Genomic DNA, 17,076 nt, shown 5'->3' with positions numbered 1-17,076 from the left:
CCTTTCTGCTTGGAGGTGAGCGGTCAGTACGTGCTGCCTGCAGACGTCCACAGGGGCCCGAGTGTGGATCCGCGGCAGGGAGGCCGGTAGCAGCCGGCCACTCATCATCTCCCCACTACCGACCCCACCTCGGGAAGCAGACAGCCTGGCGCTGCCCGTCCGGAAAAGAAAGCCAACACTAGGGCATTCCCTGGCAGTTGGGTGGTTAGGACTTGGTACTTTCACTGCCGAGGGCCCCGGTTCAATCCCTGGTCAGGGAACTAGGGTCTCGCAAGCCAGGCAATGGGGCCAGAAAGAAAGCAAGCGAACACTGACATTTTTCTGTTTGACAGACTCCAGAAGATTTATGCTCAAACACGATCTAAAGAGCCCACTTGAGGCTTGCTATCATGTCACGGACCTGCTGCATTTCTGAAATGGAGTCGGGGATCTGAGGGGCACTAACCTCAGGGGCCACCTGTCCTGGGCGCCGCACCCAGCACGACAGAATCGCGGCCCTGTGGACACACACAGAGGTTGCCCCTGAACAGAGGAGCGTTTCTGCAGATGCTGGGAATGCCTCGGCACAGAAGGGGTCTCCCGGGGAGGCCGGGTTGCCTGCTGCTCCTCCCCCATAAGGAGGGCGCCAGCGGGGGCCCTGGCCCTCCCCACACAGCTCGTGGCGGGGAGGGGGGGCAGGACCTTCCCCAGAAGAACTCCAGAATCCTTTGCATTTACTTGTCCATGAGATGCAGTCCACCCCTCCTGTGAATTCCAGCCAACTTTACGAGAGAGTTCTGTTTCAGGATCGTAAATCCACCTGTTAACACGGCCACCCCACCCCTCCAGGCATTGATTCCAGAACACTGCATGCTTCGGAAACACCAGCAGAGAACAGGTCTGGGTGGGAGGCACCCTCAGTTATCATGGGCTGGTGTGGGGCTATGGCAGAACCATCAACACCTTCAGCTCCCCAAACTGGGTCTAAACCAGCGAGTCTGATCCTCAGATGACACTTCAATCCTCAGCTCCCCGCCTGCACGGGCCACACTTCAAAAGCTCCACAGCCACATGGAGCCCACGGCTTCCACCTCGGGCAGCAAAGAAAGAGAACCCTTCCACACTGCAGACAGTTCTGCCCGCGGCGCTGATGCAGACAAACAAACGCCGGGTTCAAATCCGGCTCCGCCTTGTACTCAAGTGAAAGTCGCTCAGTCGTGTCCGATTCTTCGCAACCCCATGGACTGTACAGTCCATGGAATTCCAGGCCACAATACTGGAGTGGGTACCCTTTCCCTTCTCCAGGAGATCTTCCCAACCCAGGGATCAAACCCAGGTCTCCCGCATTGCGGACAGATTCTTTACCAGCTGAGCCACCAGAGAAGCCCACCTCATACGAACTGGAGCTCTTTGGGCACCTTCTTTATTCAACTTTTTTATGTTTATTTATTTTGGCTACACCGGATCTTAGCGGTGGCGCACAGGCTTATTTCATTTCCTCTGTGGAATGCGGGGTCTTAGTTCCTGGACCAGGGATGAACCCGTGTCCCCTGCACCGCAGGGCAGATTCTTAACCACTGGGCCACCAGGGCAGTCCCCTTGGGCACGTCTTAACATCCAAGGCTCAGTCGTCCGCACTGCGAGGCGGGGACAACTCCGGACCCACTCAGGACTAAAGGCAGAGGCTCCTCCAGGCAGGTGCTCCGCACCCCACACAGAGAGAGCACCTTCCTCATCTCAGCGCTATTCCTCCTGTTTCACTCTGCCGGCAGAACCTCACCCACTTTGGCTGGCTCAGGAGGGCCGACCTGGAACTAGGAAGCCTTCCTGGAAATCTCTGAGTAGCATCTCTGGCTGCTGGCCAGAGACTGCTGACAGCATTTCCTGACCGGGGCCCACGGGATCAGCCCTCTGTGGGGACGTGTCTCAAGAGCGCACGGGACGGAGCGGCACTGTCCCGGGGCTGGGCTGAACCCGCACCTCTGGAGCACCCTGGGACGGCGGGCCCCGTGATCTCCCCCAAGGAAGGCGTCACTGAGGAAGGTCAGACCTGGAAGGAACTCACCTGCCGTCACCACGGTCAGAGTCCGCCACATGAGACGTTTCACACACAAACACACACACACACATGAAAACACATATACATACACAGAAACACGTATACACACACACACAAAAACACATATACACACACATCCTCCAAATGCCACTGATCACACAGCAACGTGATCATTTCATCTATGGGTCCTTGTTTCCACCTTAAGGTGAGGGGTGCCAAGTGCGGAGGGGCTCAGAGGTATGACTTCAACAGACTCAAGTTACTTTTTACTTCAGTCAATGTCTAAGCTTTAAATCTCCAAGAGATAGTGGAGGACAGAGGAGCCTGGCGGGCTACAGTCCACAGGGTCGCCAAGAGTCGGATACGACTCAGTGACTGAACAGCAAACAAAGCTTTGAGTAGCCTCACTGAATTATTAAAGTTCATAATGAGAACAAAGCTTTTAATTTTTCACTGCTCCTTCGTTAACAGTACATAGTCACACTTCCTTAATAATGAATTACAATTATGACTTGATAGTTAGCCCCAGAGACTTCCCATGACATCCTGCAAAGGACTAGTAAAGGTGTGGGTGGGTGGGTGTGTGAAAGACAAACCGACGAGTGTCTCTCACTCATTCACACACACACAGGTGTGAGACAGAACGGCAGGGGGACACCAGCCCTGCACACAGGCCGTCTGCCTGGCCACCCATCGTGGCCGTCACAGGCACCCCCGGGCTCCAGCCCCACCCTCAGCCTCACCTGCCCCCCCCACTCCCCAGGACACACCAGACACACCTCTGGGCCCCCGGGGAGGAGACGTGGGTGCTCACAGGCCACGCCATGCCTCTTCCTGGGCCCATTCCGAGCCCCTCTCCTACAGGTTGAGAAACAACCAGGCTCAAGGCCAGAGCGACCACTCACCACTTTGAGCTCCGGGACGGATCGACTCAACGTCCATTCCTGGCTGTTCACGAAGGCATCTGTAAAACAGGAGGGTGAACGCAAGTGAGACACGTGACTTAAAGGAGGGCAGGGTCAGTACGCCCCCACGGTGCCAGTCTTCAAACCAGAAGGACACGGAAGACGGTCCAGCCCCCGGCCTGGGATCTCATCCCCTGAGCTGCTGAGATTTGCCTGCCGCACACAGCCGTTCTGACGCCAGTCCATGTCCCGTCTGCTAAACCTCATCACATGCTCTGACCCAAGACCACCAAGTCCTGCCCCAGCCCTTTAGGATCCACGCTTCCCTGGGCGTTCAGACCCTTCTGACCCTAAGGGTGGGCCCCTTGGAAGACGATGGAGGCTCTGGCTGCTCTGAAACTGACCCTGATGCCAGGCAACTTTGAGCCTCTGGGTTTCCCCTAAAATAGTAGTAACTTGCTTAAAATTCCACCAACAAAGTTACAGTAGCTGATGGCTGGATTTTGAAAATTCAAGTGTTTACAGCATGTTATGGTTTAGAAGACCTTGGTGCTGGACTTCTGATCCTCAAAGACACAACAGACAGTGAAGATCCAGTCAGGACACTTTGGGATGACACGTGATGTGTCGAAAAGACCGGGGGTGCCCAGCCACTGCGGGGCCCTCTGCAGGGCCCAGCCCGCCCAGTCAGCACTCTCGGGGCGGCCTCCCCTGACCGTCTCTGCCTCTCACCCCCAAGTGTATGGGTGGAGGTGACCGCCCCACAGGGAGGACCCCAACGACCTGATTCCCTGTGTCCCCTACCTGCCATTTCCCTTCATGGCACCCCACCCCACCACCCACTCTGTGTACTGAGGGACGGACAGACGGAGCTGGTAACGAACACGGCAGCTGCCCCAGAGACCCCCGAGCGGAGGGCTTGCCTCCAAAGGGCCTTCAGTTTCTGTGCCTTTTCTGAAAACCCCCCAATTCCTTCATGCTACACAATGACCAAGAAGTCAAATCACAAATGGCCTAAAAGTCAAGTAAGGCCAAATGCCCGACTTTCTAACCCAACTGATGCAGGAACGGATGCAGCTCCACTGGGGGCATCGCAGAGAAGGACCAGAAAACACTTGGAGAAGACAGATAGTGACATGAAAAAACAGACACTGCCGGCCCCGTGAAGACGGAGGCTGAGGTCTGCCGGCTCAGAGGCCTTCCTCACGTCAGAGGAGGACTACAGGGCAGAGGAAGGCCGGGCTGGGGGATCAGGATGGGATGGGAGGAGCCAGGCAGCTGCAAAGGGCCTCCAAGGTGCAGCTGAGAGCTGGCGGGGACCAGTGTCCAACAGCAGAGACACTGGACTTCGGAGACTCGAATGCCCGGCCAACTGGCAAAGTAAGCGGGCCCATTGGAAAGGAGCTCAGAAGGAAAGATGTTCATTCAGGAAAGGGAAGGGCAAGGGCCACTGCTCCCTCCACAGAAGTGAGCCAGCTGGGGGCCACGTGTCGGGGGGCACACATTAATTGGGTACCTGCACACCCACTCTTTGGCTGGCGGGCACCACCCTGACGTGTCCCAGACAAGCTGTCCCTGCAGACAAGTTAACCGTGGGTGCTCTAGTACAGGGCCTGCCTGAGCCCTCGTGTGCACTCAGCAAACAGTAACCAGCGCCACACCTTCCCAACAGTGAACAGGGTGATCAGAGAGGTCACACTCACTCACTCTCTGTCATTAGCTGATCTCGCAGGAGAACGGGAATGCAGATTGTAGGATTGGGGGTGGGGTGATTCCAACAGTCCAGGGAAGCAGATGCCAGCTGTTCCATCAACATGAAATACCTGTGCCAAGAATGTCTCCCAAAGCCGGGCTGTTGCCATGCTTGTAACAACCCAGGGCTGGTTACACGCACATGGATACATTCCTATGTGCTCACTCAGTCACGTCCGACTCCCTGCGACCCTATGGACTATAACTGGCCAGGCTCCTCTGTCCATGGGATTCTCCAGGCAAGAACACTGGAGTGGCTTGCCATTTCCTTCTCTGGGATACATTCCTGGAAGGAAGGCTAAGTCACCAACAAAAGCCTCAGTGTATCAAAGTGCAACCATCCCAAAGCCACAGTGATGTGTGTGTGTGTGTGTGTGTGTGTGTGTAACACACACAACCCTGTCCATGCGGAGAACACTTCTGGAAGCATAAATACCTCATAGTTGCTGATCTAGGGTTAAGGAACCAGCCTGGGGACAAGGTAATGAGACTTTCTTGTCACTGCCACCTTTCAGTACCCCTCAAATTTTATACCATCTGGCATATAAAAAAAATTCAAGAACACAGCTTTTAATACTCTTAATAGGAAAACAAAGAGGGTAAAGTGGGAATTAAAATGAGCTTCATTCACTAATGCTCAGCTGATTTTTAAGCACATGTCACCAAAAGATTATGTTTATCACAACAAATATTACATATTCATAATAACTTAAGCAGGGCTCCATTAAATAAAGATGTATAATTATATAAACACTGGAACACCGTGTGCGGTGCCTTCTTGCTTGCAAATAAATTTTCCCTCGAGCGGAATACATTTGCTTGTGAAAACTAGATTAATAAAATTAATGTTTAATTTAACTGACCAGAAACAACACATCTTCCATTTTAAAAAATGCACTTAATGTTCGTCGCCTCCATCCTTGCCCGATCGGGACAGAAAGCCGTCTCCAAAGAGGTTACATGAAAAATCACAAAAGACGTAGCAAAAGCGTCAGAGACTTCTACATGCTCCTCGTCTACGGATCGGGGCCTTTCCCAGGGCTGCACTCGCTGAGCGGGGATGGCAGAGTTGACAGCATGTCTCGGGGTGAGCAGGGTGGGGCCTGTAGGGCCCAGACCAGCCGGCTGCCCTGTTTAATGTTGTGATCTGGAAAAGAACTTCTGGACAGAAGGCAGAATGAGAGGAGAATAAAGTTTATTAGAGCGGGAGACACTGTTAGAACAGTGGGCCAGCTCAAGGGAGAATCCACGTTGAACAGGGCTCCTCAGTCCACCTTTATACCCAGGGTATAAGGAGTGGGATGGGGGTCTTGCGGGTCATTTGCTGATTGGATGAGGCACATATACTGGGTGGGGGGAAGAGTAAGGCACATACCTTCTCCCTGGTGGCTCAGCTGGTAAAGAATCCACCTGCAGTGTGGGAGACCTGGGTTTGATCCCTGGTTTGGGAAGATCCCCTGGAGAAGGGAAAGGCTAACCCACTCCAGTATTCTGGCCTGGAGAATCCCATGGACGGTACAGTCCATGGGGTTGCAAAGAGTCGGACATGACTGAGCGACCTTCACTATGGGGTAGGAGAGGAGATGGGTTATGCTGCTCAGGAGGACCTGAAATCCGTGAATAGTTACGACACGGGGGAGGGAAGGACGATAAGGGTCTGGTTTTTCCCTTCCTGCATTCCAAGGCCCTCCTTGGTCTTATCTGCTCTTCAGTCCCTGGGTTACCACGTTTAAGTTCCACGGTGCAGCAATCCTCGAAGGATAAACACACATGCTCCTGGGGCACACTCCCTGGAAGCCTGTGTGTATGCCTGGGAACGCCTGTGCACATGCGTGCACGTTCTCAGAGCAGTTAGAACCCCAAGTCACAGAGGATGTGCCATTTCAGAAGGGGCCGTTCTGAGCTTCACTCGACTGCCCCACTTAGAGTAGAACAGTATTAAGACGACGCATTCCCGCACGCTGATGGAAGCACAGCTGACGTTTTCGTTCAGTCACTCAGTCACGTCTCTTTTGTGACCCCAAGGACCACAGCCCGCCAGGCTTCTCTGTCCATGGGGTTTCCCAGGCAAGGATACTGGAGTGGGTTGCCATTTCCTTCTCCAGGCGATCTCCCGAACCCAAGGATCAAATCCATGTCTCCTGTGCTAGCAGGCGGATTCTTTACCACTGAGCCACTTTGAAAGCCCCTGGACTGGAATTTAGAACACAACGCAGCTGGTGGCCACTGACTGACTGCATTTAACCTGTGACACTGAGGCCTCTGGATGACGTCACGGCGGGGCTGCAAGTGCCCAGGCTGCAGGGGACCCTCGGCAACTGCCCAGCAGGGTTTAGGAAAGGAAGGTGGTTCGTCATTTCTTATCATTAACATGGCTGCACTTCAGATTCCATGTTATCTCTTCAATTTAAATCATTAACAGTGAAAAGAAACACTCAAAGAACACCCAGATTAGGGAACTTAAAGTAACAGGGAACTTTTTTCAGGAATGAAAAACCCGAGCTATTAGCTTCTTCAGAAAAGAAATCCAGAGGCAGTCAGAGAAAGAAAGTGGCCTCCCTGCAGGCGCTGGTCAAGGCGACTCACGGAACAAGAGGTGGTTACACGAAGGGGAGGGAAATCAACATGACTCAACACGGGGTGGGGGGAGCCATATGAATATTAAGCAGAAATGCTCAGCCCAGTTCTTCTAACATGCATGTGTGCTCAGTAGCTCAGTCGTGTCTGACTCTTTGCAACCCCATGGAGCCCGCCAGGCTCCTCGGTCCATGGGGTGATCTAGGCAAGAATACTGGAGTGGGTTGCCATTTCCTCCTCCAAAGGAATCTTCCTGAGCCAGGAACCAAACCAGCATGTCCTGCGGCTCCTGCGTTGGCAAGTGGGTTCTTTACCACTGAGCAAGGACCAAAATATCTGAAGTTAAAGGAAAAGACACCAGCTCCCTGCTGTCACCCTGGTATGCCCACAGGTCACACACACAGCATGTTATTATTTTAGGACTTGAGAAAGGCAGTCCCTACACAGCTAAACACAGACAGCAGTAGAATTCCTGACCAGCTTAACTCTGTATTAAGACAAAGCCCGGTGAAGGTCAGATTGTGGAAGTGCACTGTGTCCACAACACACACCGCTGTGACGCTGAGCAAACAGGAAGCCGCCAGATCCGCACTTTCCAAGGAAAAGGTGCCTGGCGTTCGGACGGTCAGTGCCGAGCCCCAAGAAATGTGAAATTCACACCATCTGGGTCGCCCATTTACAGTATCATCAGCAGTTTCTTTGTTGTTGTTTTACATTCAGCTTTCATTCGTTTTAAGTCTTTTAAAATAGACAACAGTGAGACCTAAAGGTGAAATACAGATCTGGGGAGACTGTGGCGTGTCAGTGTGGGTTCCGCCCTGGTAGAGAGGTACTGTTCTGGGGAGTGATGCTGACGATGGGAAGGGGGGCGATGCGGAAAGATAAGGGAAGCTCTGTTCTTCCCTCTCGGTTTTGTTGTAAACCTAAAACTACTCTGAAAAAATAAAGTCTTAAAAGAAGTTTTTACAAAGTACACATATACACACACACACACACAAAGTAAGGGGGTGCCAAGTCTGGACCTGGAAGACGGCTGAGGCAGACGTACTGACAACACCACGCTGTACTCACTCCTGTTTTGGTCCTCACACTGCTGACCACGCGGGTCACTGAGTAACAGGCGTCTACACACACACTGCCGAAGAGAAGGCCACTGCTGGGAGCTGGCTCCGGGCCGCCTGGCCCGGGGGTGCCCCGAGGGCGTCGGGCGGGGCTCCTGCTGGTTCCAGCCAGCCTCCACCCACAGCAGGCGCCTTAACAAAAGGCCCGCGTGCTGCACATCTGGACCACTGGGCACCTGACCACCGTGGTGAGGTCAGCTGCCCTTGGCACCCCGAGACTCTGCACTTACTTCTGAGGGAGGTGGGCCTTGAGGCCTTCTTAGGAAATCTGAATGCCAGATGCAGGAGGAACGTCGTCATTATACAAACACCGGAGGAAACCCTTTTCCTCGGGGCTGGGTTCCTCCTCCTCCAAGCCGGCCTCCGTCCTCCTCCCTGGGCTGCTGTTTTCCCACACTCACAGGCACCTGCATCAATGTGGCTTTGTCCTCTGCGGAACAGGGTCCACCTGGCTGTGCCTGCTGACCTCTGGGGTGAGGGCAAGCAGACAGCCTTCCACGGAGGGGCTCAGACAACCTGCAGCTGGAAGTAAAAGCCGCCACCATCCACCTGGCAGAGGAAGGACTTGGACCCTGCGGGGGGCCCCCCACTGCACCCTGTCCCTGAAACAGCCTGAGCCCCCTCCAGAGGACACACACAGATCAACCTCGAGGGGTTCAGGAAGGCATCTTAAGCATGCACCCCCTAGACACCCCAAAGTCCCCTCCCTGTTCTTCTGAGGGAGACACAGCCACAAAGGACTCAGGCTTATTTCAGAGAAAAGCCTCTCTCCTCGGCAGAAAAGCGGCTTTTCTGGGCCACTGGTGGAAAGCAAAGACGGAGGGGGCTTTCCTTCCGGAAGCTCCCCCTCAGGGCCACCTCCAGCCCCATCCTGGCTCCTCCTTCGGAAGGGACAAGACTCTGGACCCCACAGAAGGCTGCCGATACCCACAGAGGGGAGGACAGACCCAAGAGCAGTGGGGGCAGGGAGCAGAAACAGACACAAATCAGACCCAGCAACAAAGCGGCTCAGCTGCTTGTTTTCGCTCCCAGGAGAGCTGTGCTGTTTCCCTGGCCTGGGACTTTCTTAAAATTCATCCTGATTCCAAACTCCTTTCAATCCCTGCTTGCCAATAGCACTTAAGTGAGGGACTCAGCCCTGGGCTGTTTTCAAGATTATTCACATGCAGAACAGCGCGTTTAACCAGGAAATGTAAGGCTCTCATTATACCACACACACACAATAGGCACCCAAGCCATAAAGGTTCCTCACTTTTAATCCCCTTGGACCAAAGAGGACACAGAGGGTGTGGGTGGGCAGGGGCAAGGACAGATTCCCAATTCACAACTTGCTGCCCATTAGGGATCTTGACCTCATCACCTAATTCCTAAGTGCTAGGAACACAGGTGAGAAATCGTCCAGCAAATAGTAACCTCCTACTGGGCAGAAAGCCCGCCCGCCCCCCTTTCCCCTTGGTACTATTGGACTATTTCGTATTACTACCGCATCAACTCTTCCATTCTCTTTACTTGACTTGGTGGGTCAAAAGTCTTAACACCAGTTGGATTTTGCAAAGTTGCTAAAAAAAAAAAAAAAAAAAAAAAGTCCTTCCTGTCCAGCAATTTCTTCCAAAATCTTGGGAGTTTATTTAATTGCAGGGGATGAAGACGGCTGCAGACTGTATTAATCTCTGGGTTCCACCAATAACCAGGAACCCTGAGTTAAGATCTGCCAGGGAGATTACCCCTTCATTACGTCCATTTCCTCTGAGCCTGGACCAAGTGGTTACACTCTGACATTCAGAGAAGCATCAAAGCTGTGGCTGGACTTCCTTCTTGTGCATTTCATGCTAAAAATGAGCACCATACATAACAACCGCCTGGCGTAATATACACCTCGGGGAAAATGATTAATTAGGAGGGACAATCTTAGTAGCCTATCTGGTAGGGGGACTAAAACCATAATAAAAATTTCTTCAGTCGTGTCCAACTCTTTGTGCACCCATGGACTGCAGCACACCAGGCTTCCGTGTCCTTTATTATCTCCCGGAGTTTGCTCAAACTCATGTCCATCCAACCATCTCATCCTCTCCTTTCCTTACAATCCCATTTGGATCCGGTGATCCAGAGGTTCCAGACAAATCTTCTGAAATTATGTTCAGGGTTAAAAAAATAAAACAACTCTGAAACCACAGATGACTTTTAAAAAACAACCTACTATCATTTCCAGGATTGAGATGTTAGGCTGAAACGTTAAATTTCCAAGAATTTTTTTTTTAACTCTTTTTAGCAACAGAAAAGTGAAAGAGCTTTATTTTTAGCTTAAAGCATTCAGAATCCCAAAATATAAAGGGAAACAAGAGCAGGGAAGAGAAAGCACAGCTCCAGAGAACCGGAGCGCTGGCAGGCACCAGGGCTCCACTCAGTCTCCTTTCTGAGCTCAGAGAGGAAATGCACATCCCTAATAAAATAAGAAATCCATTTCAGCTGCAGCAGGAAAGAGCCACACGGCAGGCTGGCTAATACATTAATACGCTGATGACTCTCCAATGGAGGATTTAACAGAAGCTCACTGGCAACAGTTTTCTAAGGGATGATTTGACTTCTTATTTGAAATTCCTTGAATCTCTATAATAAACGGAATAGACCATAAATCTCTGGGATACCAGATTCGTTCTGGGATTCCCTGGAAGTTCAAGTTGCTTTCCCAGGGCCTCAAAGACCCTCGAAGTGTTAGGGGAAACACACTGCCTGAAACTGCCCACCCTGGCCAGACACCGCAGTGACCATTTAGGTGAGTTATTTTACAAGCAGGAGGTCCTGGTAAGGCACGCAGAACTAACAAGTCACCACCAACCAGAAGGACTGGAGGAAGTCAAAAGGAGACACCACGTGTCCCACGACCTCCCAGAATGCTTCTCGCTGACATCCACCTGGACTGAGCAACAGGTGTAGCCCCAGGAAGGACTCTGAGTAAGAAACATTGGCCAAACACAACTGGGAAACTGATCCCATCGCCATAAAACCTGAGACCGTGAGCCACGTGGCACAGCAGGTCTCCCGGGTCCCCTCACGTTCCTCTCCACCCGGTGCCCCTTCCCTAGAAAGTCTCTTGCTTTGTCAGCAAGTGTGTCTCCTTGGACAATTCAATTCCAAGTGTTAGTCAAGAGCCCCTCTTCCTGCAACAGAAGCAGACAATGTCCTACCCCGACTCCAAAGGCCCTTCTCAGTGCAGGGTGACCCAGGCCAGGCCACCCAGACACCCCCAATCCCACCATCGTGGACACAACTGAGGGTCTGCAGTCCCAAAGCATCGTCTCTCCCTGAGCCCTGATATGGCTCAGAATCCTTCTCCACACAACCAGCCTTTGATAGGACCTTTTCTCTTCTCCCTGAGGAGCCCCCAAGGCAAATGCTGCCTGCCCAGATTAGCTCCAGGGGAGCGTGCAGGCTTCTAACTTCCCAGAGGACGGCTGATTCCCTTCCCTACCATAAAGGCGGCTAAGTGTCGAATGGATGCTTTCGAACTGTGGTGCTGGAGAAGTCTCTTGGGAGTCCCTTGGATTGCAAGGAGATCCAACCAGTCCATCCTAAAGAAAATCAGTCCTTTATATTCATTGGAAGGACTGATGCTGAAGCTCCAATACTTTGGCCACCTGATATGAAGAACTGACTCATTGGAAAAGACCCTGATGGTGGGAAAGATTGAAGGCAGGAGGAGAAGGGGACGACAGAGGATGAGATGGTGGATGACATCACTGACTCGATGGACATGAGTTTGAGCAAGCTCCAGGAGATGGTGATGGACAGGGAAGCCTGGTGTGCTGCAATGGGGTCTCAAAGAGTCAGACACGACTGAGCGACTGAACTGAACCCTTAAGGTGGCAGAACGCAACGTGGCTGCAGCTGTTCACTCTTCGGAGGCTTATTTCATGGCTCTAGGAGTGGATTTTGGCCACTAAATGCCCCAGGGATTTTCAGAAAGAAGAGTCACCAAGTGTGTGGAGGTCCCATTTCACCAGCATTGAAGAGGGTCACAAAACTTTGGCGAGCAGCAGAGTACATTCAACTTTAAACATATCTTAGGGTCACAAGCTACAATGTTATGAAAGGTCAGCTCCCATTCTTCCTGTTAAGCCAACCGCTGCCACCTGAAACCTTCCTATTTTATATCTCAGTTTTGCACACCAAGGCGATCCCCAACCAGACACTGCTGGTGTCTGCAGGGGGCCTCCCGGGGCCCCGATCACCTGGCTCAGCCCCTCTGATGTCCCCAGGCCTTGGCAGTGACACCAGACCCTCCCCCGACCAAGGGAAGGAAAGATGCTGAGGCAGGGAGGCACAGGTCTGAGTCTGGGGTCTCAGACACCTCGCCTAGGCCAACCTTTTCCATCTCTCCTTCCCAAACGAGCCTGGGCTCCCGGGTCTATCAGATGCCCACAGCGGTTCAGGCCGCCAACACCTCCTGCCTGGCCCACAAGCCAGCCCTGAGCTCAGGCCACCTTCAGGCTCCTCTCTGTCTCTGGAGCACTGCCAACGGGAGCTGGATAAAGACCCACCCAGGGTCTTAGCACAGAAGAGATGGTCAACCTGAACTGCATGGGGGCTTGCAGCTGAGCCTGGGGTAACTGCTTCTGGAAGTGGGAAGAGTAACAAGAATTTTCAAACGATGGTTGGTGTGATGAGTAACTGAGAACCTGTAACACGGGCTGCCGCGCTAGGGTCCTGAGCCCGGGGCCCTAGGAACACAGAGCCCAGTCCCACCACTGAGACACCAGGTCAAGGCCAAGGACACACAGCCTCCCGCCACCGGCTCCTGGCACTTCTAAGCAGCTGTTGGCTATTCTCCTTATTAAGGTCTGAGTTGACATATATATTAAAAAGTAACTTCTACTGTGCAGCTCAGATGCTGCTGGTGGGTAACCTTCACTTTCTTTGTGAAAGTTAAGACAGAGCTGAAACAAGAAAATTTTCCTGGTTAAAATAAACCCTGGGAAAAAAGAGACACCTTGTGTGTGTGCTAAGTCGCCCAGTCGTGTCCGACTCTTTGCGACCCTATGAACCGTAGCCTGCCAGGCGCCTCTGTCCATGGGATTCTCCAGGCAAGAATACTGGAGTGGGATGCCATTTCCTCCTCAGGGGGTTCTTCCCAGAGATGGCCTAGATGTTTACAATTCATAAGCTGCATTTCAGTCTGTTCTGTGCTAGATATAATTGAGTCTGACAGTTTTAAATTCATAAAGAATTATACATAGTAATATTTTTTAATTCATGATGCAATTAATGTTTATAATAAGGGGTGGCTTGCTAACGGATCCAATCCAATCCAGAAGATGACTACAGAATGAGCAAGCAGAAACAACTCTTTTCCTGCATGTGTACTCAGTTGTGTCCAACTCTTTGCCACCCCGTGGACTGTAGCCTTCCAGGCTCCTCTGTCCATGGGATTCTTCAGGCAAGAATACTGGAGTGGGTTGCCATTTCCTTCTCCAGGGGATATTCCTGACCCAGGGATCAAACCTGAGTTAGGAAACTGCATTTGCAGGCAAATTCTTTACCAATGAGCCACCAGGGAGCCCATGAATTCTGTCCCTCCAGAAAACTTTAAGGTCAGCAGAGGCGTGGAGGCCATGTGGCCGGTGGGATCCAGGACTGCACACCCCCAACAGCAGGGGCAAAAGGCACAGAGCCTGCCGAGCGTCTGTTGCCGTGGCCTGCCCATCGCCAGCACAGAGTCAGGCCCACCTGGGCCTGCAGGGGACATGGGTGAGCGGGTGTGGATGTGGTGAACCCCTTCCAAGCTGCTCCCGGAGGCTAAGCATCTGAAACAGGAGACAGTAACCAGCACTGCCCCAGCTGAAGGTGGGAATTCCTGCTTCCAGGAAGCAACTCATTTGGCCTCTTGGGGCCCCATCCCTTACCCTGGAAGACAAGAAGCCTGCATCTGGTCCCTTCAGCCTTACATCCTAGAATCTTCCCTTCAAGGGAAGATTCTTTCCTCCCTTGCAGATGCTCAGTGCTCTGATGCGTGGGGCAGGCCAAGCCTCTCCCAACTTATTGGGTTTGCGCTGGCCAAAAGGGAGGTTTCACAGACCTGGGTTCCTTGTGATGGGTTCAGAATAGCTTTCGACTACCATAACCCCTGACTTAACATAGATAAAAAGCAAATTAAAACAAAGAGTTGGGATAGTTCTCTTTACAGGGTGGGAATGGGGCTCTCCTCGAGTTAGCATGCATGACTTTCTCCCACAAGTAAGCCTGCCGCCCTTGCTCAGGAAATGGGTAGTGATTTCAGGCTGCCCCTACCAATTCCAGGGGCTGCTTTATAAGATTGAAACAAATACTGCCCATGAGGCTGTAATGTCCAGCAAATCCAATCATGTTCTTGCAGAAGGTCTGTTGAGTCAGCTGACAGCCACGGATCCGGGCCTCCTCCTTGCGGGCTTGGCTAGGGGCCTCTTGTCCAAGAGACGAGGACGCAAGCTACCGAGTGTAGAGATGAAGGCCTGCTCTGTCGTCATGCCTGGGTGTCCACCGAGCACTCCAGGGCCTGCGTGACCTCTGGGCCCCTCTGTCACTGCCTTCCAGGGTCAGTACTGGTCATGTGCAATGGATGAAAAATTGGAAGATAAAACAAGTGTGCCAAGTCCCTCCCCACTGGTCAGGGCCATGCCCATCCCCACTCTGCTGGTCCTGGTACCCACCCCTGCCACGCACCCACACGTGCACCATCTTGGGCCGCCTCTCCTCTGTTCTGAGAACAGGACAAAAGCCAGTGGTTACAGAGAGGAATGAAATCCTGAAGCTCATGACAGAGGGCTGGCAAGGGTCACAACATCATGGGTACCCCCCAGCATCTCCGCAAGACTCCACCTCGGTCCCCTTCAAGGAGCATCCTGGGAAGACAGCCTCACACTGCTCCGCTCCTCTGCTCCCAGGCTGGGTGCCCAGCGGCCCTGCACACACATGTGCACCTGTGGGATGTGCCACCCACTTCCTATCTCTTGCCCCGGCAAGGTGCCCCCCACTGCACCTGCCCCGTTTACACAGCACAGATGCGGCTGTGACCCCATGGAGGCTCAGGTGCAGACCGCGCCCCGACAAAACGCGACCTGTGCATGGGAAAGCCCCAGGACAGCGGACGTGCAGCACACTCGGAAACCAGGTCATGGGATGGGTGCCCTCAGCCCGCGCTTGGGCACCCGGCCACGGGTGAGTGAGCTAATAAACCACAGCTCAGAAGCCACGGCAAGGAAGGAGGTCCGCAGTGACGCCACTGCGGTGAGGCCAGCTGGGTGATGTCTCTGGGGAGGAAGAGGCAGGGGGATGCTTCCACTGATTCGGGTCCTGTTTTCCTTCTTTACCCTGGGCGTGGGGGTTCTTTCTGCAGTAAGGAAAGGTAAAAGAGAGGCTTCCCTCGTAACGGAGTGGTTCCTGCTTACGCCTCTAAGAACCAAAGGAGCGCAAGAGGACTCACCCACGTGGTCACCACGGCAGCAAAGGAGCAAGGCTCTGAAGGTCGGCCTCAGTGTCTGAGCACTGAACTAGGGAGGAAACAAGGGAGACGGTCCCCGTTGTTTCTGGCCTTCTTAGTCCTCAGACTATGACTGTCAGAGATCCTTTCAGATGGTTGTGAGGTGACAAGGTCCATTGAGGAGGTAAAAGAACAGATGTGAAATTTTATATGTCCCCTGATGGCTCAGCCAGTAAAGAATCTGCCTGGGATGCAGGAGACCTGCGTTTGATCCCTGGGTCAGGAAGATCCCCTGGAGAAGGAAATGGCAACCCACTCCAGAATTCTTGCCTGGAGAATCCCTTGGATGGAGGAGCCTGGCGGGCTACAGTCCATGGGGTCACAAAGAGTCCGACACGACTGAACGACAGCAGCAGCACGTGTGTCAGGTCCCCAGCTCTGGGGGACTGCCCATCACCCCCACCCATCACCAGCGCCCCACCGATCACAGCTCAAAGCCTCCGCAGAAACCAGGCTGCACCTGGAGGCTCCATGTCAACGTCTCGCCAGTTAAACTGGGAGGAGGAAATCTGAGTCCCCACCCGTCCTGGCGCTGACTTACTCCTGGCAACTTGTCATCTAGGTTTGAGCTGTGTTTGCTTTCAAATGACGCACGGCCGCTCCGGAGGGAAGGAGCCCCGTGTGGAGACAAACAAGCCAGGTGTGCAGCTGGACGGCTCCCGGAAGGGCTGGAGGAGCTGCCGAGCAAGGCAGACAGGAGCAGATGCCCCGGGGACCCAGGAGATGCGCAGGAGGGTGCTCCCCGATCCTTCTTATTCCTTTTCGTCACTAAACTGACACCCAAGCGGACGGTCGCCCTCTCAAACCAAACGTGATTTCTGTCACTTTTTATAAAACATTGATTCTTCTGTAAAACTATCAGGCATTGAAACTGCATCGCTTTGCAAATGGAAAAGCCATGACCGCCCACCTGCTAGGGAGCCGCTCAAAGGACCTGCTTCTAACCTCACAGGAACGGAGACCATTTCTGGCAGAGAGGGGACTTTCTGCGTGCGAGGAAAAGCTAATTTAAGATCAGCTCTCAGGGAACTCCTCTATTTAATCTCTGTGTCCTCCTACACGATGCCAAGCACAACTCGGATGCCCTTTTCACGAGCGTTTCCGACTGCACCCTCACACGACCGTGGAGGGCGCTCTGGCCCTCCCTCCAGCCCTGGGGTCGGGGTGTGC

At 53.1% G+C, this 17,076-nt stretch overlaps 1 protein-coding gene across 10 annotated transcripts in view; it reads right to left on the bottom strand.

Annotated features, from left to right (window-relative positions):
- AGAP1 (ArfGAP with GTPase domain, ankyrin repeat and PH domain 1) overlaps positions 1-17,076 on the bottom strand; it is a 562,171-nt gene that overhangs the window by 367,601 nt on the left and 177,494 nt on the right. For all 10 annotated transcript variants that reach the window (XM_055586531.1, XM_055586533.1, XM_055586526.1 and 7 more), the window contains exon 2: positions 2,944-3,002. In XM_055586531.1, coding sequence (XP_055442506.1) covers positions 2,944-3,002 — 59 coding nt within the window. The remainder of the gene's footprint in view (positions 1-2,943; positions 3,003-17,076) is intronic.

This window comes from Bubalus kerabau, chromosome 6 (assembly GCF_029407905.1).
Source record: "Bubalus kerabau isolate K-KA32 ecotype Philippines breed swamp buffalo chromosome 6, PCC_UOA_SB_1v2, whole genome shotgun sequence".
NCBI classification, from domain to species: domain Eukaryota; kingdom Metazoa; phylum Chordata; class Mammalia; order Artiodactyla; family Bovidae; genus Bubalus; species Bubalus kerabau.
This window is presented reverse-complemented; position numbering and strand designations above follow the sequence as displayed.